General features: G+C 37.6%; 1 protein-coding gene across 5 annotated transcripts in view; it reads right to left on the bottom strand.

The window, feature by feature from the left end:
• Positions 1-165: 165 nt before the first annotated feature.
• Positions 166-21525, bottom strand: part of LOC111372289 (histone acetyltransferase HAC1-like) — a 24623-nt gene continuing 3263 nt past the window's right edge. Inside the window, exons 1-17 of one of the 5 annotated variants that reach the window (XM_022994551.1) lie at positions 21443-21518; positions 18553-18664; positions 18019-18328; positions 17442-17954; positions 15531-17326; positions 13183-13479; positions 12823-13101; positions 7213-7341; positions 6906-7025; positions 6516-6716; positions 6257-6399; positions 5833-6145; positions 5471-5610; positions 3706-3784; positions 3199-3588; positions 895-1112; positions 166-777 (exon numbers count right to left, since the gene is read on the bottom strand). In XM_022994551.1, coding sequence (XP_022850319.1) covers positions 666-777; positions 895-1112; positions 3199-3588; positions 3706-3784; positions 5471-5610; positions 5833-6145; positions 6257-6399; positions 6516-6716; positions 6906-7025; positions 7213-7341; positions 12823-13101; positions 13183-13479; positions 15531-17326; positions 17442-17954; positions 18019-18328; positions 18553-18609 — 5097 coding nt within the window. In that variant the 5' untranslated portion in view covers positions 18610-18664; positions 21443-21518 and the 3' untranslated portion in view covers positions 166-665. Of the gene's footprint in view, positions 778-894; positions 1113-3198; positions 3589-3705; positions 3785-5470; positions 5611-5832; positions 6146-6256; positions 6400-6515; positions 6717-6905; positions 7026-7212; positions 7342-12822; positions 13102-13182; positions 13480-15530; positions 17327-17441; positions 17955-18018; positions 18329-18552; positions 18665-21442; positions 21519-21525 lie in introns of those variants that run through there. The other 4 variants (XM_022994549.1, XM_022994548.1, XM_022994552.1 and 1 more) reach the window with 4 other exon arrangements.

Raw genomic sequence — 21525 nt, forward strand, 5'->3', positions numbered from 1 at the left:
GTAAGGTTCACAATGTTCATTGGCCAAGGTGAAACGCTACGTGCAAATTTCAGTTACATTCGTGAAGTTAACCCTGTACTAATTAGAAAACTTTTCCAATTTATTAACAAAAAATTAATGAAGAAACAAAAGTTAACAAAAACCAACGTGACAAAACGCACCATATATCAGTACTAAGGATGACAATTTAGCACAAAAGAAACATTTAAAGTTTCCATCTACAGGAAGTACAATTTTGAGGGTTACAAAAGGAGAACAAAAATGCCAAAGGAAAATCGAAAAAAATTATGTATTTGTAAACAATCTCAAAAGCTGTGGTACACACACTTGCCATCAAATGCGAGCAAGAGATAAAATACAACATAAAAATCAAAAAATTGCTGCCATAACTCACACTTCTAGAAATCTGTTCTTCAAATAAAGAGTCAGTCGTTGCAGAAGCCAGCAGTCCCTGATCTATAACTTCCCCATCAAGCTTATCTTTAGAATTGTGAATGAATAGGAACTCCCGCAAAGTATTTTGCTGTGGAGTTTGACGTCAAATTTTCTACCCATTAGGCACCCCAGTTTATAACTAATAAATTATCTACCTGGCTTAGAAATAGCATCTTCAAAATGTTGTGACTAGTGTATATATACAACAACAAAAAACAACTAGAACATCGTCAAGAATTGGTAGCAACCTCTGCAGCACGCTGCCTCATCATTTCCATTACAGCAGCCCTTCGTCGGGAATCAGACTGTTGCTGCAGCCGTCTCATGTGTTCCTTCAAATCTCTGCATCAAATAAATGTAGTTTCATAACATTATTTCTATACAAAATCAATTTTCCAGTACGGTAAAAAGAAGAAGAACAAGAACAAGAGAAGGGCTGTAGGAATTGGGAGAACAAACCTGCAGCGTGGTACAGTGCATTCAGATTCTTTGCATGCTCGAGCATGAAGCTGAAGGAGATACCACATTTTCTTACAAAGAACACAACCTCCAGAAGCACGTATTTTGCACAGCATACCATGGCGGAAAAGTCCCTTAACCTTGCGACAGTTTAGATATTGGCAATGTGGGGAACGACACTGAGAAGCATGTACCAAGAGATCGAGCATTTTCCTAAGCTGCAAATCAAAGAGACAGTTGCGTCACAAGATCTCCATCAAGAAATTCCAAGCTCAGTGTGTTACTCTTGTTGACTATATAAGAAACTAACACATCAAATATGAGTGACCTTATGACAGAGATAAGGATGAGTTTAGATAGGATTTTTAATAAGAGTTTAATTCAAAGTATGTTTCTTTTTAATTAGATTAGATTAGTTTATTAGTTTTAATAGAACGCTAAAGTTCTAGCTTATTAAAAATTCTATTGAGGTGTGTGTGATTGCAAGCATGAAACTTGCATATAAAGAAAAGTTCAAGGCAATTGCATTGCCTAAAACTTATTTGCACGAAAATTGTCAATTAAATACATTTGATTGATTTATTTTTCAACTTATAAAATGTTATACTTTTCCATGAAGTTAGTGTGAATTATTTAGAAAATAAAAACCTACCCCCTGTAAAGAAAATATTGTACTTGTTTTTAAGAAAAGCATGATCATGTGACCAACTTTTGAAAAATATTTTTCATAAAAAATGTCAATCATATGTCCCAAAGTAGGAAATGGATGAAAAATGGTTTCCACAAAAAATAAAGCCAGTCAAACAACACCCTTAGTTTTAGATTATTTGCTTTATAAATATAGGGCTTGTTCAATGTAATAGATACCCTTGATAATATGAAAAAAAATTGATCCTCTTTTGCCCTCAATTCTTCACTTCTTCACCCCACCCCCACCCCCTTTTCTTGTTAGTTAACAAATTACTACCGTCGTGCATCAATTTGGTATTAGAACAAGTCGTCGTCCTTTGATCTCTTTCATTCTAAAATCCACAAACCTTAACCAACCACCCACCCAATACAAACAAGTAACAAAGTTACCATCATACACAAACTCAAGAGCAGTATATCCAAGCAGCAGCAGTTGTTCCCTTTTTTCCTTTTCACATTTAGTTCCAAAATAAAAATTAAAAATAAAGAAAAGTAGAAATTAGTATTTGTAATTTAGTTTCTATGAAAAAATCCCAAAATATATTTCCGTGAAGAAAAGAGATCAGTTTGGAGAGATCATAATTTTGGAGATGATTTGCAGCTTCAATTGTCATTAAGATACCAGTTACAGTAGTTGGTTCATAAGAAAGATCGTCCCCCTTGAGATAAGTTCATCAATATGTTGTTGTCAAGGGTTCAATACCAACATTCGGTTAAGACAAAAGATTGACCTTCTTGTATTATGAAGTTTAGTCTATTTCATCAAAGTCCTCTCAATCGGGGAGAAATGATGGATATAAAGATAAGAATAAAGGCAAAGGTTAGATAGGATTTTAAATTAGAGTTTAATTTAAATATGTTTTAACTAGATTAGATTAATTTTAATATTTCAATAAAGTTATAGCTTATTATTAGTTCTATTAATTTTAGATTATTTGCTATATAAATAGAGGCTTATTCAATGTACTATATACCCTTGATTATATGCATAAAAATTGATTTTCTTTTGCCCTCAATTCTTCTCTTTTTTGGCCCACTTTCTTTTCTTATTTGTTAACAAATTACTAAGTTCCTGTGTCATCTTCTAAGCAAATGAAGCATTCACTTGAACATCACATCATGATTGTTCCTGTACCCCTAGCGGACAAATCAGCATGAACTACTAGTCTTTTTTTTTTGCTTAGCTTCCTGTTTGGAGTAGACAAGCTGAAGTTTCGATATTCATTGATGATGTTCATTCCAGTTTCAGAATCTTATTACCATTCATATTTATTGGGAGAAGACAATTTTTTTTTTTTTTTTTTTTTTTTTTTTTTTTTTTTTTTTTTTTTCTTTTTTTTCTTTTTTGAATATTCATCAATTATTTTGATGCGGAGCATTTCATGCCCCTTCCTAATTACTAAAGATGTTCATCCAGTTATATTAGCTTCGCCCAATTATTTTTGCAGAGCATTCCATCCCACCTAAATGTCCTGTGGACATGTCATCTATAAGGTGCATTAAATTCTCTAATTACCTCAAAACAAAAAGACACACAGAACTCAAAATGCAAAAGAACATAAAAGCAGCAGAATGACGTGCAATGCCCGAAAAAGAAGAGAGAGAACAGCATACCTGCATAACTCGCATCTGTCTGGCTTCTTTATTTTGTGCATCACGATCATTGGATGTATGATTTGTTAACTTATGAGGATGATCAATTCCACCATCTTTCTGATAACAAGCATTGCATACATCATAATCTGGGCATGTCTCACAATGCCAACCTTGACCAGCATCTATATCAAGGTGGCATACATTGCATGTTATTACAAAAGCCGGCGCTGTGGGATTGTGTAGATGGTAAAGAACCATCATTGAGGAATGCTTAGCACGGCGAAGGGTATCATATTGATAGTGGTTTCCTTGACAAAGGCTGAGAAATGCCTGTCTCGTATCAAAGAATTCACTCTCCAGAATCTCATCTTTATCTTTGGTATCACTCGTAACATCAGTGATTTCAACCTGAACATTTACCAATTTCTCAATCCAAAAACTAAACTAAATCCATGAAGAATGCACACTAAACACAGAAGCTCATAAAAACCACATCGGTGAATACAATAATCCCATAGAACTTACTGGATAAAGGACATGCTTGTCCTTTTGATAGATAGGATGTCTCTCTCTGTCCTCACGTTTTTGTTCAGCTTCATAGCAACTGTAAGAGAAAAGCATTAGAATGCAAGGGTGCTTTCAATTACCAGCGGACTTTACAGAGTGCTACTATACTGAAACATCGTTGGGAATGTCTAGCTGGACTCATTGGGGTCGAAGGATAAATATCTATAGCAATCTATAGAAAGGGAAACTCAAAACCAGCACCAGCTTCCAAAGAAGCCACAACCAACTACACATTGGTATATAGGTATAGTAAATACATAACATTTTAGAAGATTGCATATATCTAGGGAGCAGAGACTCCTGGAGCATAAGGCTACAGTCGGTAAGAATGAATCAAATTCCACACCAACTAGATGAGAGTTGTGAATTTAACTGATCAAGTGCCAGCGAACCACTTTCCTCCAGTAATTTCAATTGCTTTAAAAATAATGTTACAGTCTAGCAAAGAATGGTAGAATCATATGTCAAAAAGGAGTTTTATAAAAATAAGTAAATTCCATTCGCGATAACTAAACATTTACTCTTGTAAAAAACATATATATCTTACTTCCTTGAAAATGGCTCTTTTTAAAAGATCAAGTAAACTTGATTAGAACTCAGGATTAAAATGAACCCATATTGTATTTCTCAGGTAACAAATAAATATCGACTCCAAGCAAGTATTAATCAACATCTACGCATGGGTATATTTATAGGAACATAAACATCATCATATATACTTGCTAATACTTAAGTACACACATATGTATCAGATACATATCAGGTGCTGATTTACAAACATTTAATCACTGCATGAAATGAGCCAACATTATAATGAACAATAAAGCATTTGTTGTTAATTAGAAATCAAGGCATACCAGATGACTGTAAAATACTGTTTGCAGCAAGTAATTCTGACACATAATATATATTGGTAGTTAGGTTGGTAAAATACCTTAATTCTGATTTGGTAGAAGAACACAGAAACTAAACCAGTAGAATATTAGAATTCCAGTTCACATTTATACCAAATACAGATCTTGCTTTCATATACAGAAATACATTGATTTTGCAGTCAATCATCTTGTTCTCCCTCAGTGGCTGGATTAGTTGCAGGAAATCATCATTATAATTCAATTACATTTTGATGTCAACTATTTTTACCTTCTTCAATGAATTCAAATCCAACCTTCAAATTAGTCAAGCCCCTCATAAACGTTCTTTATTCTAACAACCTTACTCCTTGGTAACAGAATAGCAGGTAGACTAGTGGTTCATGAGAGCATTAAACAATGACAAAAAAATGTAATTTTCTCAAGGATATATGAAGAAATATCAATTTCGTCAAATTTTTCATAGCCAGTCCCACGCCCAGGGTAAAGATAGAGAGTTGCAGTAGGTTTACAGTAGTAAACTTTGTCACATATTATGACATGAATCCTAATACGCATTATGTTATATTTAAACCACTTATTCTTTTCAATTTGTCACATTTGAAAACCATTCTGTCATTTTACCACTCTCCATCCATCATGAGAAGGAGGGGATGGGGGGGGGGGGGGGGGGGGGGGGGGGGGGGGGGTTGGAAAATGGAAAGACCCCCAAAACCCAACAAATGAATATCTCGTACTGTAATAGCTGTGGCAATAGAAGATGGATAGCACTATGAATAATACAGGAAATAGATTCTATACAAGAAAACATAACTTTCTAACTCTTAGTCAAAAGTAAGCTGAATCCTTACTGGTCACAAAGCTGAAAATTTTTGCACTGTTGGCAATCCCAACGATTTCCGGACACCATGAGAATACAGCAATGTGTACATGCATGCTGCAAGTGAACCATGATAAAATCCTCTTTCATTGGACTAATTGTCTCACCAAGCTACAAAACAAAGATTTTCCTGAGAACCAAAAGGGAAGTTCCAGAAATGGCTTGCGATTTAAAAATTAAAGATACTATCTATTTATTTTATTAATGTCCAAAACATATTTATTACCCGCAGAAATTTTAAACATGAAAGAGGACCAATATAAGTATTACTATAGAAACTCAAAATGAGGAAGAGGACTAATGTAAGAAAGAAAGTTTGGACAATAGAATTACTTTATGCATCAACATCAGGTCCTTTGATGCATTCCCAGAGAGATCAGTTTGGCCAGATGCCTTCAAAGCTCTTTTTGTAATGGTCTTTTTAATGGTTTCCTTCTTATGCTGTTTTCTTCCATCCTCCTCTTGTTGTAGTTGATAGATCATGTCCTCTGCAGCACCCGGCCAATAATCTCCATCAAAGTATGGCAAACGAGCTGCAGTCACCTTTGCCTTACATTCACCATTAGATACAAAGAAATGATCGTATAGATTAGTAAGCTCAACAACGATATTTTCCTTTGCGGCTTTTCTTAACATGGACAAGTACCTGAAATTGGAGATATAATCTAAGTCAAAACTAAAAACGTCAAAAAGCATTAGCATGCTCCTCATAGTGCATACTAAAAAGTGCCTCTTGTCAGATAGCTGTCAATCTTACCACTCCCTGAGTTTATCAGATTTTGGTGTCTTCTGAATTTCTGGGTGGCAATATAAAATATAGTCTTCACCCTTCAATGGTGGGCAAGCCCATATGTAGCAGCTTGTGAATCCGCGCAACTTACAGTACTCTAAATATCCAATCTGGAAACATAATAGGAATATCATCGAGATTGGCGATACAATGAATGGCAAAAAGAAACTTCCTAGAGGAATGAGTGAACAAAGACAGATAAGAGCTAATGAAGTCAGAAACTTGCCAAAATTTCATGGTACACAAATGTACGAAGAGCCTCTCCCGTCACTGCTTTGACCTCTGGCCTGAAGTACTTGACAGAATCTAGATACGAAAGATAGACTCGGCGGTTATTTGGCTGCAGACATTCTGATCCAAATTCTTGAAGATACATGCCAAAAAGGCATACTTCAACTCCTTCAATTTTTTGAAATAATAACACCACCTGGAAGATTAAACTTTAAGTTAATAATCTGAAAAGTTAACTAAGGGCACGTGAAAGCACAATAAAGATGATAATCTTATGAAACACAAGTGCCCTGTGCCTTCTGATTGAAAAGATATATCAAACTACTGTTCGTAAGTGTTTTCAATAACATTGGACAGATACACGTTGCAACGAAGATCTTCCCACCTGCCTCTCTAACCACAGAGAGACACTCAGTTCATTTTTTAACAGTAGTGGCTGTTTCCAGTATTCTACAACAGATATCCACTCTCTCAATCTACCTCCCTGCTCTCCCCCTAAAAAACACTGAAAAGGCTTAAAGTTAAGACAATACTACCAAAAGTAAGGGAAAAGCATATAGATATGAATTTATTCAGACCACGTTTCTTCCAAACTCCACAACATAATATAATTAAAATAAATGAACTTAAATCAGGAATCTAAATCACTTATGGGCATTCTTTAACTAAATTCAGGACTCCATGTGCAACACCTTAGATTTATATGGGAACTCTGATGGATAATTTTCCTCTTGAAAAATTTCAAGAAACCGCGGTTTAACTTCCAACTTTTTGTCCACTGATGAAACAACTCTAACAACAAGTGATTCTGCTCCTGGAACCTGACAAAATCAACATAATAAAAATCTCAAACCCAGGAACACGAAGAGTACACACGTAATAAAAGCAGTAGTAATAATATCAGTAGGAATGCAAAATAGTTATCCCAGGTGAATTAATATGGCATAAGAAATAAATAAAACAAAAAGATATGCTCAGCCCAGTGAAACTTGGTATGCAATTCCACACAAAGAAAAAAAAATGAGCACGTGATCTTAAAAATGAGGATTCAGATGAGTTACATGTATAAGTAGCCCCAAATGAAGGTTAAGCCAGGGGAAAACGATTTCTAGAGAACCTCAATGCATAAACTACAACAACTTTTATGAAGTTCACTTTGGTAACTAATATGAAATGTTAAATGCATAAAAGAGTAATTAGATCTAAACGTCAAATCAAAAGGCATCCTAACAAAATTACATTCCTAAAAAGATATTTTTATCATTGGTACAACTGAAGTCTATATAAATTTCTTATTCTAACCAGATAAATGATAGAACCTCACAAGATGAAAGAACCAAAACACAGAAATTAAGTATATTATTCAAAGTGGAAATGAAGTTGACAAGATTCAGGCTATTCGAGAGGCCTGATCTCTCCTAATTGATCCCCAAAATTCAGAGTAAAAACGTACCCAACAGGTTCCCTCCCTCCCCCTTTTTATTAACACCTCTCCTAACAACTTTCTAACTAATTGAACTATCCAACAGACTGCCCTCCCTCCTCACGTGGACCTACAGCTGACCTGGCCTTCCTCCCATTCCTCCTTGCATACGTGAATTGAATCGGGGGCCTATCAATACCCCCGCCCTTAAAATCCACCTTGTCCTCAAGGTGGAAAGCCGGGAACTGGTGGCGGATGCTGTCAAAAAGTTCCCATGCGGCCTCAAACTCTGGTGAACCCTTCCACTTGATTAGCACTTCAAGACCCAAAGCAGGATTGGAGGGATTTGGTCTGATCTGTAGCACTGATTTTGGCTCCACGATAAACTGGTCACCTGTAGCCAACAGTGGGGCAAGTTGATGGACGGGCTGTTAAGCCCCTGCAGCCTTTCTAAGTTGTGATACATGGAAAACTGGGTGAATGATAGCCTCAGGGGGAAGTTTCAACTTGTAAGCAACCTGTCCTACCTTAGCCTCGATTTCAAATGGCCCGAAGTATCTTGGAGATAGTTTAGCTGAAAGTCGGTGAGCCACAGATTTTTGACGGTATGGACGCAGTTTCAGGTATACCAGTTCTCCCGCCTCAAACTGAAGGTCGCGACGATGCCCATCAGCCTCCAATTTCATACGCTGTTGTGCACGAGCCAGATGCAACTTCAGAACCTGTAACACTTCATCCCTCGCCAATAATTGTTGTTCAACAGTGGAGACCGCTGTACTACCCTTTTCAAAAGGAAGAATTGGAGGCGGCTCCCTGCCATATACAATCTGAAAGGGGGTATGTTTAGTAGCTGTGTGAAAAGAAGTGTTATACCAAAACTCTACCCAAGGTAGCCACTGATTCCAGGTATGTGGTTTGCTAGAAGCGAAGCAACGCAAATAAGTCTCTAAGCATCGATTGACCACTTCAGTTTGGCCATCCGTTTGTGGATGGTAAGCTGCACTTCTCTTAAGGACGGTCCCTTGCGCCTTAAACAGCCCTTCCCAAAATTTACTCATAAAGATTTTATCTCGATCCGACACAATTGACTGAGGGACCCTGTGCAAACGGACAATCTCGGGGATAAAAATATTAGCAATAATAGGGGCAGTAAACGGATGCTTTATCCCAATAAAATGTCCATACTTGCTTAACCTGTCCACTACGACCATTATAGTATCATACCCCCTGGCCTTCGGCAACCCTTCAATGAAGTCCATGGAGACATCCGCCCATATCAGTTCTGGTATTGGGAGTGGTTGGAGAAGACCGCCAGGGGATAAAGCAATGTATTTATTCTGCTGACATACTGGGCAACGTGCTACAAAGTCCTGAACATCTTTCTTCATACCCGTCCAATAAACTTCCCGTGCAATCCTTTTGTAAGTTTTAAGGAACCCCAAATGCCCTCCTATTCTCGTGTTGTGACACTCAAGCAACATAACTTCAGTTAGCGGAGATAGCTTGGGTAGCACAATCCTGCCCTTGTAGCACAACATTCCACCAATCATAGAATACCCCGGTTTGGACCCATGCTCTGCCTGAATTTCTTTCAGTATCTCCTTCAGTTCGTTGTCCTCCGACACTGCCTTTTTAATGTCCTCTAATGGCAGCAACTTGGGGGTGGAAACAGATAAAAATTGCAACCCTGGTTCCCTTCTTAAAAATTCGTAGTGACCCTCATGTGTTCGAAAGGCTGTTTTCGGGATGTCATCCGGCTTCATTCTGATCTGGTGGTAGCCTAATTTCATATCTAACTTCGAAAATATAGCTGCCCCATGAAGCTCATCTAATAACTCATCTATAATCGGGATTGGAAATCTGTCTGGAACTGTAACCTTATTCAACGCCCGATAATCTACGCAAAATCGCCAACTGCCATCTTTTTTCTTTACTAACAGAACAGGACTGGAAAACGGGCTGCTACTCGGTTGAATTATCTCGGCTGCAAGCATCTCCTTCACCTTTCGATCTCATTTTTTCTGAAAATGTGGGTAACAATAGGGCCTAACATTCACGGGGGCAGATTCTGCTTGTAGAACAATACTGTGATCTCTGGACCGTGACGGGGGAAGTGTATTCGGCCACTCAAAGACCACTCCATATTGCTGTAGTAATTAGGTAAAACTACTGAGACTTTTTCCATCTGATTCTTCTCCTTCCACCCCCAAACTGCCCAGCTCAATTAAGACTCCCTGATCACCCTCCCTAAAAGCCTTGACCATGGCCTTGACTGAAACATGTGTTTTCTGTAAGCTAACATCCCCCTGCAGGGTCACAACTTGCCCACCCACTTTGATCTTCATTGTCAGATTACCCCAGTCTACTTGCATTTTTCCCAAGGTTTCCAACCATTTCATACCCAAAATTACATTAGTGCATCCCAACTTCAGAGGCAGGAAATCATCTACTACTTCAATGCTTGGAAACTACCACACCCTTACAAACACCACATCCTCTAACTGCTGAACCGGTGCCCATAATAATCTCGTACCCATGAGTGGGGACCGTCGGAATCTGCAATTGTGCCGCCAAATCAACAGATATGAAGTTGTGAGTAGCTCCACAATCAATGAGAACAATCACTGAGTGCCCACAAATTGTCCCCTTCAACTTCATGGATTTAGGAGCATCCAACCCCACTACTGAATTAATAGATAGCTCCACCACTTCTCCTACCTCTATTTTGCCTTCGTCCACATGAAAATCCCCCAGCTCTTCTCCTTCTTCTTCTCCTTGTACGACAAGGACGTGCAGTTCCTTGTTTCGGCACTTGTGCCCGGTTGGAACTTCTCATCACAGCGGTAACACAAGCCCCATTCTCTCTTTAGCTGCAGCTCGGCGTCCGAGAGCTTCTTGAAGGACGACGCTGCTTTTCCCACCATCAGATTTCGGGGACTGGAGGGAATCAGTCTCGTGTTGAGCTGAGCTACATGATTTTGGGAGAAGTTTCCGGAATGGGTTAGATTAAGAGGCTTAGACGGGCCATAATCCGGACTTGGGTTGTAAGAGGTGTTCCTCATTTTACCCGGGCCGTAGGATCCTTGGCCTGTTTCACCAGTTTATTTCGATCCTCTACTCGTTGGGCCAGCTCCATAAGACGATCCAGCCCACGAGGTTTTAGCAGCCTTACCTCTGCCCGAATTAAAGGCTTCAGCCCGTTAATGAAGTTACCTTCCAGAACGTCTTCAGGCACGGTGGTTAACGGAGCTGCTAGGACCTCAAACATCTGCCTGTAATCTCTCACCGTCCCTTCTTGTCTAAGTGCCAGAAATTTTTCCAGGTTCGTACCCTCTTGTGAAGGCCAAAAACGCAACAGCAGGGCAGCCTTCAGATCTTCCCACCTCCAGAAAGTCTGTCGGCCGTCTTCCCATTGGTACCACGCCAACACCTCCCCTTCAAAAGACACGGCCGCCGCTTCGATTTTCTCCCAATTCGAGAAACGGTCTATGCTAAAATACCTTTCCACCTTGAAGAGCTACCCATCTGGATTTTCACCATGGAAGACTGGCATTTCTAACCTTCTGCTACGACCATCCATTCGCCCCTTATCCTCCAGGTCCTTGTTGGGCTAATCTGGTTCCTCATAATTTGATGGTGATTCTACAGTCGGTGCAGCCATACTAGAACTGCCGGCCACCCCTTTTTCTTTTTCGTCGTGCGCCTGCCCTTCCCACTTACTCAGCAGCAACTCGAACTTTTCCTTCAGCCCTGATATGTCATTTTGAATCTCCCCTTTGATGGTTTCCAGTCCTTCATGTAGTTCCTGCTGCACACCATCAAACCTCTCCTCTAAGGTGCTCATTCGGTCGTTTAACGTCATCTTCCCAAAATTGAGAAGCTCTGATACCAATTTGATAGAACCTCACACGATGAAAGAACCAAAACACAGAAATTAAGTATATTATTCAAAGTGGAAATGAAGTTGACAAGATTCAGGCTATTCGAGAGGCCTGATCTCTCCTAATTGATCCCCAAAATTCAAAGTAAAAACGTACCCAACAGGTTCCCTCCCTCCCTCTTTTTATTAACACCTCTCCTAACAACTTTCTAACTAATTGAACTATCCAACAGACTGCCCTCCCTCCTCACGTGGACCTGCAGCTGACCTGGCCTTCCTCCCATTTCTCCTTGCATACGTGAATTGAGTCGGGGGCCTATCAATAAATTGGAATATAATTTTTCAACATGAAGAATGATTGAAGTCTGGAATTCCAAAAGCTAAAGGCTTTACTCAAATAAGCAATAATTTAAGTTGAAAAACAAAAAAATCATGTAATTTGATGCAGGAAAATTCTATCAGAAATAAGACATGGAATTATTTCTTCATGTAATAGGATTTTACTTCTTGTTTAGATTAAGACTTTTTATACTTTTAGGTTTTAATTACTTATCTTCCTTCAGCTATTAGGATTAGGAGATTATTTTGCCTATAGACCAAGGCTTTGTAATTATTTCAAATTTTCAATAACCAGTTCATTATAATCAAGTTATTCTCTATATATTTTCGAGATTTTCAACTTTATTCTTGTTTCAAGAATTTCAATTCCGGTTCTGCACCATAATTGCTCATTACTGCTGAAAGGTTCTTTACCCTCAAATTTACAGACGAGACATTGAATATTTTTGGAACTACAGCATCAAAATCTACACTGGTTAAAATATTATCTATATTTATTGATATCCTTAGGCTGCTCAAAAGTAGGATAAAATATAAATCCGAATATTGAACAGGGACACACAAAGCAAATAACTTAGTATGTATAGCATCACCTCAGATCATAGAAAAAGAAAGAACATCAACCACTACTGCATATACATAGCAGGTCAACTGAATCACCTCATCATAACTTTTTCCTTGAAGCCTTGCTCTTTCCTGTCTTTCTAGCTTCAGCCGTCTAAACAATCGCTGCTCAATATGATCACTCAAAATGGTTCTAGGCAAATCTTTTGCCCCAAGAACAGCACTCTGTGGTAATGGCATACGTTCTCCTCTTTCAACTTCCTCTATGTAACAATTTGGACAAGTGTAGTCAGCTTGTCCACCATCATTCCTTCTACCGTTAAATAATGCACATATTTGATGTTGCCAAGCTTCACACTTATCACATTGTACCCACTGCAATGAAACAGATGGGCGATATCTTAGGCTACTATTCTCATGTGCATAAAAACTAATTTAGTAGGTGGATATACATACCCATTCTTCAGTTTCCTCGTCATTTTTCTTCTTCTCCATCCTTGCCTTTGGAATAGAAGTTGCATCAACTACAATGGTATCTCCACGGGCCTCGTTATAGCAGCGTATGCAGAAGTATTGACGAGTATCACCAGCTCCAATGGTATAGTACATTGCATTTCTTTTAACACGGGCACCACAAGGTGTACAATATATTGGTGGTGGTTCAAAGGTAAGCCTCTCAACTGCACACAACTGGCAAGAATTCTCACTCATTGTACGCTCCATTGCTTGATTTTTTTCTGCTTTTGCTTTGCTCTGTAAAAGAAAATGAAAATTTAGAATGCATTAGCAGAGAATACTTAATCACACACATGAAGAACACATGATAAGGAATTTAACCCCTTGAACAGTTTGCAGAAAATAAATCTCCGAGATCAAATCCAGGAATTGCTATATCCTACCCAAATATACAATACAAAAGAAAAGAGAACCCACCAAAAGAACAAAATATGGGCACTGCTCAGCAATTTATAAGTAGAAGTGGATAACTGTCTGTCTCAGAGTATATAACTTGCTTAACAAGTTCCTGACTCAATTTCAATCAACCAACTAAATTGGGTTGCCAACAGTACGCATGAGATGAACTGTGTAAGAGATGGAGTCAATCCCTTATTTAATTCAAAGCTTGTTTGGGGAGTATTTGTAAAAAGTTTAAATTATAAATGGATAGAAATGAATGGTAGAAAAGGGGTAGTACTTGTGGGTCCAGAGGCAGATATGGGCCCAGTGCAACCTTTGCCCAGATCCTATTTTGCTTTGTAACGTTTTCCTAAAAAAGTTATATTGTGGCCCAAATTTAGAATTAGCCCAGTATCCACATTCTCTAATATTTGCCCACTTCCAAATCTCTTGCTCAAAATAATAGAACTTCTTTCAAAATTTAAAATCGTAGGTGAAAGGCAAAGAACAACCTTATTTTTGCTGCAATAGTTCGATGAAATTAAGCCCAAACAAAAGGATAGAATTGGATTAATTGATGTTTTAATCTCTTCACATCAGAAAGCATATCTATGTTAGTAGGCTTATGAGCAAGAAAATTATCTTATGAAACTAATCATACAAATAACATATAGTGAGGGACCAAAAAAAATACTGAAAATCTTAAAAGTAAATAAAATTTAATTTTTTGTATGTTTCATTTATTAATTATACTTATAAGTTAAAAAATACTTATTCACCATGAAATAGATATTATTATCAAAATAGGTAACTTGCTCTATATTTAATTTGATCAGTAGAAATAATATTTCTTAAAAATTTATTTATTTATAAATTAATATTATTAAAATTATATTATTGAAGTGAGTCAAACATGAAAGCGAAATAATTCCAATTTCTTTGAACTCTCAATATTCTTGATCAGTTTGTCCCACTTCAGGTGGAATTAAAATGTTTTGATATAGAAGACCAATGCCCATATTAGTTATTATTTCCAGTAATGGTGTATTTGACTAAAAACTTTTAATAGCTGGAATGACTTATTCTTTTTAGGCCTTGACTCTCGTAATAGTACAAATAGGTTTTTCATAATTTTTTATTGGTAGGTATATATCATTTGTTCATGTCTATCGTGCTTTCGCACATTTTATATTTCTAGGGAGGTGTCAAGATTTTTTATTTGGCAAGAAAAGCTACGAAGATTTAGTAATACATCTTAATTATTGATATGTTTATACTTATTTGAATATCTGACTCACTTTGTCATCGGTGTCATAAGTTTAGCTTTTTAAACCATATCTGATGTAGCATGGAGCATCTCTCATGGCACGAGTTCATTGATTTTTTTAGTCTTTTCCTAGCTCCGCCACTGTGTGGGTCACACAAAATGTGTAGAAAAGTGAAATATTCTAAGCAATATGTAAAAGAGAAACCTGCTAGATTATCATGCAAGAATAAATTATAACTACACCAAGACCGAGGGGAACAACGTTGTAAAATGTTTGTTTTAACTGTATACAAAAATAATGCTGCCTAACATCAAGTTTTCAATTAGAATGACCATCCAATAAATTTTCCAGATTGGAAGAAAAAATAATACGTGCCTTATCAGTCTACTAACTTATCATATCTTTGGCAGCTAAGTATAAATTTAGATTGTACAATCGTGATATTTTTTCTTGAAGAAAGATGGTTTTACATGTTAACAGTATTTCAACAAACATCTAAGCATGTAAAGATCTTCCCAGCAATTAGTGAAATACAAAAATGTAGCATATGTGAATGTTACAGCAAATTTCTAACTGAGAATATCAAGATATATAATTGCCTCATCAATAAGGTAACACAAACACATAAAATAGACTGACCTGTCCAACCCACTGTCTCAAACCTCTAATGTGCTCCCGAACTTGTTCAGGGGTGAACAGCTCCATCATCGAGACTCCTTTTATAGTTGGCTTCCCAGACTTTGACACTGTTTCAGCAGGTAATGATGTATTTACTTGTTTATCCTGGTCTAATTCCTTCTCAATTGTAATGCCATCTTTAAAATCAAAGCCATCAGAATTTTTCTGCGTGTTTTGATCATCATCAGGCCTTTGGTTGTAGAAATTGTCCAACTTATCATTTTTCATCTCAAAACTCTTCGAACTGCCTTGTCCAATGCTTGTAAGAACCTCAATCTTTACTTCTGTTACTTCAGGTTTTGTTGGCATGCAAGAGTCATGGTGTTGTTCAGCTTGATGTACATTTGGAAGGGGATGAGGTCCATTTGTGGAAGCATCTGGTACAACAGAACTTTCACTTTCAGATACTAGAGATCCTGAGGCTGGTTCGGTCTTCATGCGTTTAATAGAAGGCTGTAAATCTTCTGGAGTTTCAGCTACTGTTGGGTTTGTCTTCGGAGTCAACCTACCAGCAATTTCAGCGGTATCGAAGGATTTACAGGATCCATTGACCGGATTTGGTGGGCCGGAATTGATATCAGAACGAGCAAATGCTTTTAATTGTGCCTGCACAAAATTCTTAACAGGAACGCAAACAGGACAACTTGCATCCTTACAGCGCCTGTGATGATTGATTAAAACCTTTGTGGCGCGGCAACGTGGATATGCACATTGAAATGCGTTGCATTTTTCCATATGTTTCAACAAATTTTGTGCCGTTAAGCAGTTGGGATCTTGACATTTCCCTTCTGGAGCTGGACATCGACGAGCATGGCGTAAAAATAACAGCCATCTCTGTTGATTCTTGAACTGTCGCTCACGATTAAGGTTATTGGATCTACACACAGTGCCACTTACATTTGGAGGTTCTGTTGCTTTGGTAGTATCAGATTGACCAATAATGGATTCTTCTGAAGATAAATTGTTCTGCTGAGCTACATTTTGCCCAGTTATACCCTGACGAGAATCCTCGTGAACATTTTGATCAAGCAGGAGTCTCCCAAATACATGAGACCCATCCTGAGAGTTGGGATACCATTGACCTTGAAGTGCTGTATCTGGTTGAACTATACCGCTCAAATCACTTTCTGGATTAGCAGCAAACTGATCAGGATGCATCAACTGTTGCATCTGATCTGAAGTTTGAGTTAGTGATGAAGAGGCATCCTGTGAGAGCGAAGGATGTGAGAGCAACTGAGCACCTCTTGAATGGGTTTCCATAGGGTTCTGTGGTAATTGAGTCTGCATATCAGAAAATTGGAATGGCCCTGGGACTTGGAAGTGCAGACCTTCATCACGATGCTCTGTATCAGGCTTCCCTTCAGAATCAGTATTAGGTAACAAGTGAGACTGGGCAAAAATGTCATTCTTCAATAAGTGCTGGTGTTGTTGACTTTGCTGCTTTTGCTGGAGTTGATGGCGCTGGAATTGATGAGATGACTGATGAAATTGTTGGTGTTGATGGGAATTTACAAGATTCTCTCTCCCTGAGTATTGTGATTGAAAGTTCATCTTTTCTGATTGGTCAATTAATTGAGGCTTCATACTCGTCACCTGTTGAGTAGAGTGAACATTCGACTGATTGGTCATCAAATGAGAGTTTGCTTTTGGCATGGACTGCAAAGATACAGCATTTAAGCTCTGATTGTTCACCATCTGTGAAGCATACAAGTTTCCAGACCCTGCAGATTCAGAACCACCAATTCCATACCCATCACCTGTCAAGTGGGCTATTTGCAGTGAGAATACCAGTAAAAGACAACTGAAAGATCAATTTCTAATTCTTTTATCCAAAACCAAAAATATCAAAATACAATTAGAGAGAGAGAGAACCATGTATTACTGTTCGTTGATGTTGATCAAAATGATGTTGCAAGGGTTTGGGGGGATTTCCATACAGTGTTCCAGTTAAATAGCCCTCAGAAGCTCCTGTGTCATTCATCATATTGTTTCCCATCATCCCCAACCCACCATTTAAGGGGCCATTTGATACTCCATAGGACTTTTGCTGCAACGTAGACCTAATTCCGCCACCTAAATGGCCACCAATATTATGCAATATACGACTGTTTTGACCACCAACATGCTGCTTTTGCTGCATGGGCTGTGATACAATTGCAGATTCACCAGTTTGAAATGCACCAACGTTATTAGAGGATTCCATATTCATAAAAGACTGATTATTAGCATTATTATCCACATCATTAGTACTAGAACTATTAAATCCAGGAGTAGGAATCATTTGGCTTGCCATTCTTTGTACACCCGTGGATGTCAGCATATTATTTCCACCAGAACTGATCGAAAAACTGGATGACGGCAGTTGATATCCACCAGATAATGTTCCTGTCAAGAATATTCAGTAAGACAGTAAGAAAAAGACAAATTATATCACGAGACTTGAGAGTACCATCAGGAGAACTAAAAGAACAACCATGCACGCTCCCAGAAGGCCCATTTCCAGTTGACATGAAGCCACCAGAATTGACGCCGGATGATGTAATATTAGAATTATTGTTGGCAATAACAGAATTATCAACAGCCGATGTTCCTATAAGGCTTGAATTCGCAGTTTGCATCAGTCCGGGAGTTGGAATCATTGTTCCAATGGAAGCAGAAGTATTAGCATGTGAAAATTGCTGGTTTTGATTACTCATAGGTGATCTTTTAATTAGAAAGTGCAAACGACTTTCCAAGGTTGACTGATTCAGATACTCCTCCTATAAAACAAGATAAAAGATAAGACATTAGAATATTTACACGGTTGGCAATCATTTATTTCAATAGCATAAGAATCTTTTCAAGATACTTTCTAACAAGCCAGCAGATTTCCTAATCTGTGATTATAGGAAAGAATGGAAGTCATATTGAAAGTTCAAACTCAAGTCAAATATCATAATGCTATGTTACGCATGTTGTAAATAAAGATTGAACTATGACAAACCTTTGAACTGGCACTCTTAACTAGACCTTCTTCGAGGCGTCTTGCTAAATCCACCATTTTCTGAGGAGGTACTTCATGAGATTGCTGCCGCTTCTGGTTGAGAAATTCAAGGCTGTAGAATAGAAATGCCATAACTTTCAATCAAAGTTCATCATTAATAAAATCAAAAATGCAAGGGCACCTATATGTTCGTGACATGGTCCAGGAAGTAAATTTTACAACCTCACATAGGGTAATAGAAGAAAGTAATCCAATAAAAAACGTTCACCAGATGTGAAGAGAAAGAATTTGATAAGACAAAGCAAAATATGCTATGAGTTCATATGAAACTTCTGCAATCAAATGAGCACGATATATGCTTATATCTGAATTAAAGATGCAAAATGAGATAAGAGATGATTCATATAATACAACAGTGTGATTTCGTCCTACCACCTCAAGACTGGCATGTGGATAAAGGGGAAAATGTCAATGTAACAACAGATCCTTGCCATAAATAGAAAAGAGAAATCATATGAATGAATGCAGTTGAGTGCAACAAAAGAAAATATAGCTTTCCGGCTCAAACATCAGTTAATTGGCCACTGTAAACCAGCAATACTTCTCAGAAAATTATGTACAGATTACAAGAAATTTATATCGATTTGTTTATTTACCATTACAGTGCATATTTTCTAAAATTACTCACCACAATGCAAAAAAGGAGCCAACTCATTTTCTCTACACCAAAGCACATACCGTGGTCCATATGTTGAAGATAAAATGTAATGAGGGCATCGGACGACATTTACTTATTTTATTCAAGCTTTATTTATTTTCTTGGACTATTATTTAAATTTGGACTTGTATAGGCTTGGGCCCAAACTCGTTAGGGTTGCTTTACTATTTAAACCTATTTTGCATTGTAATTTTCAGTTGATGAATTGATGAATTAAAAAATAGAATGCTTGGGTTGTTGCCTATGGCTTCCTCCTTCTCTCATTTCCCCTGATTTCTACTTCTTCTCTGGTTTTCTCTCCCCTTTCTCTCCGGCCCTTTCCCCCTTCTTGCTGCCTTCTTCTTTTTCTCGCTGGAATTCTCCTTGCTAGTTTTGCTATTTTGCTATTTCTAATTATTCTTCAAGAATCATCCCTCATCCTGCATCAGAGTGGTATTAGAGCCAAAACTTGAGTAATTTTTCATCCACAATCCAAAACTTTCTTCATATCCTCTTCCCAAAAACTTGTGGAACAACACAAACAAAAAAAAATTGTTATGAGGCAGCAGTTTTCCTAAAAAAAAAAAAAAAAAAAAAACTCGACAGGGTCGAGTTTTTCTCCCACCCCGGGAGAGTTGATGAGGACATCGGACGACATTTACTTATTTTATTTAAGATTTATTTATTTTCTTGGACTATTATCTAAATTTGGACTTGTATGGGCTTAGAGTTGCTTTACTATTTAAACCTATTTTGCATTGTAATTTTCAGTTGATGAATTGATGAATTAAAGAATAGAATACTTGGGTTGTTGCCTATGGCTTCCTCCTTCTCTCATTTCCCCTAATTTCTACTTCTTCTCTGATTTTCTCCCCCCTTTCTCTCCGGCCCTTTCCCCCTTCTTGCTGCCTTCTTCTTTTTCTCGCTAGAATTCTACTTACTAGTTGTACTATTTTGCTATTTCTAATTATTCTTCAGGAATCATCCCTCATCCTGCATCAGAGTGATATCAGAGCCAAAACTTGGGTAATTTTTCATCCACAATCAAAAACTTTCTTCCTATCCTCTTCCCAAAAACTTGTGGAACAACACAAACAAAAAAAAAATTTGTTACGAGGCAGCAGTTTTCTTGTTCAATTTTCTTTCTAGTTGATTAGGCAAAAGAAAAAAAGAAGTCACTGTTCACGGATACTATTCATACCCGGAATTTCAGTTTTTTTTTTTTTGAAACTAATGAAAAATCTACAAAAAAAAAAAACTCGACTTCTCCCACCCCGGAAGAGTTGATGAGGACATCGGACGACGTTTACTTATTTTATTTAAGCTTTATTTATTTTCTTGGACTATTATTTAAATTTGGACTTGTATAGGCTTTGGCCCAAACTCGTTAGGGTTGCTTTACTATTTAAACCTATTTTGCATTGTAATTTTCAGTTGATGAATTGATGAATTAAAAAATAGAATGCTTGGGTTGTTGCCTATGGCTTCCTCCTTCTCTCATTTCCCCTGATTTCTACTTCTTCTCTGGTTTTCTCTCCCCTTTCTCTCCGGCCCTTTCCCCCTTCTTGCTGCCTTCTTCTTTTTCTCGCTGGAATTCTCCTTGCTAGTTTTGCTATTTTGCTATTTCTAATTATTCTTCAGGAATCATCCCTCATCCTGCATCAAAATGCCAGGTCTACTCTAATACTATAAAAATCTAGATGAGCTCCCAGCCAGTTTAATAAATCAAATTATTTTGATGTCTGTTACAACATTCAGTTACCCATATTTTAGAGGAAAATAATTAAAAAAAAAATTCCCGATGCAAAAATACCATTTGGACTTCAGTCTCATAAAAACTTGCAGAGCAAGTTACACATCACGTGCCTGCATAAATGCCTATTGCCATAAAAACTTGTCATTTTTTCATTGTTTTATTTTAAGTTACTAACACATAGAAACATAGAGAACCACCATCCTACTACAATTTATTTAGAACATAATTAATAGGAGCAGAGGAGAGGGATTCGAGCAAGTTGAATAGTGGGACAAAAGCTCAATCAAAAAACTAGCAATAATTATGACAAAGTTAAAGTTTGGTTAGCATACAGAATATTCAGCAGCAGAACATGAAATCCACGTTCCATGTTTTTAATGTCCTAGGTAAAACAAAAATGACATATGAAACCAAGACCAAAGCCTAGATCGCCTTACCAGGTAAAGGACCTGAGTTTGAGCCTCCTTTGTTTGGGAAGGAGGGGTGACTTTCGCGCTGGGGGGGGGGGGGGGAAACAAAG

The sequence above is a fragment of the Olea europaea genome, chromosome 23 (genome assembly GCF_002742605.1).
Source record: "Olea europaea var. sylvestris chromosome 23, O_europaea_v1, whole genome shotgun sequence".
NCBI lineage: Eukaryota > Viridiplantae > Streptophyta > Magnoliopsida > Lamiales > Oleaceae > Olea > Olea europaea.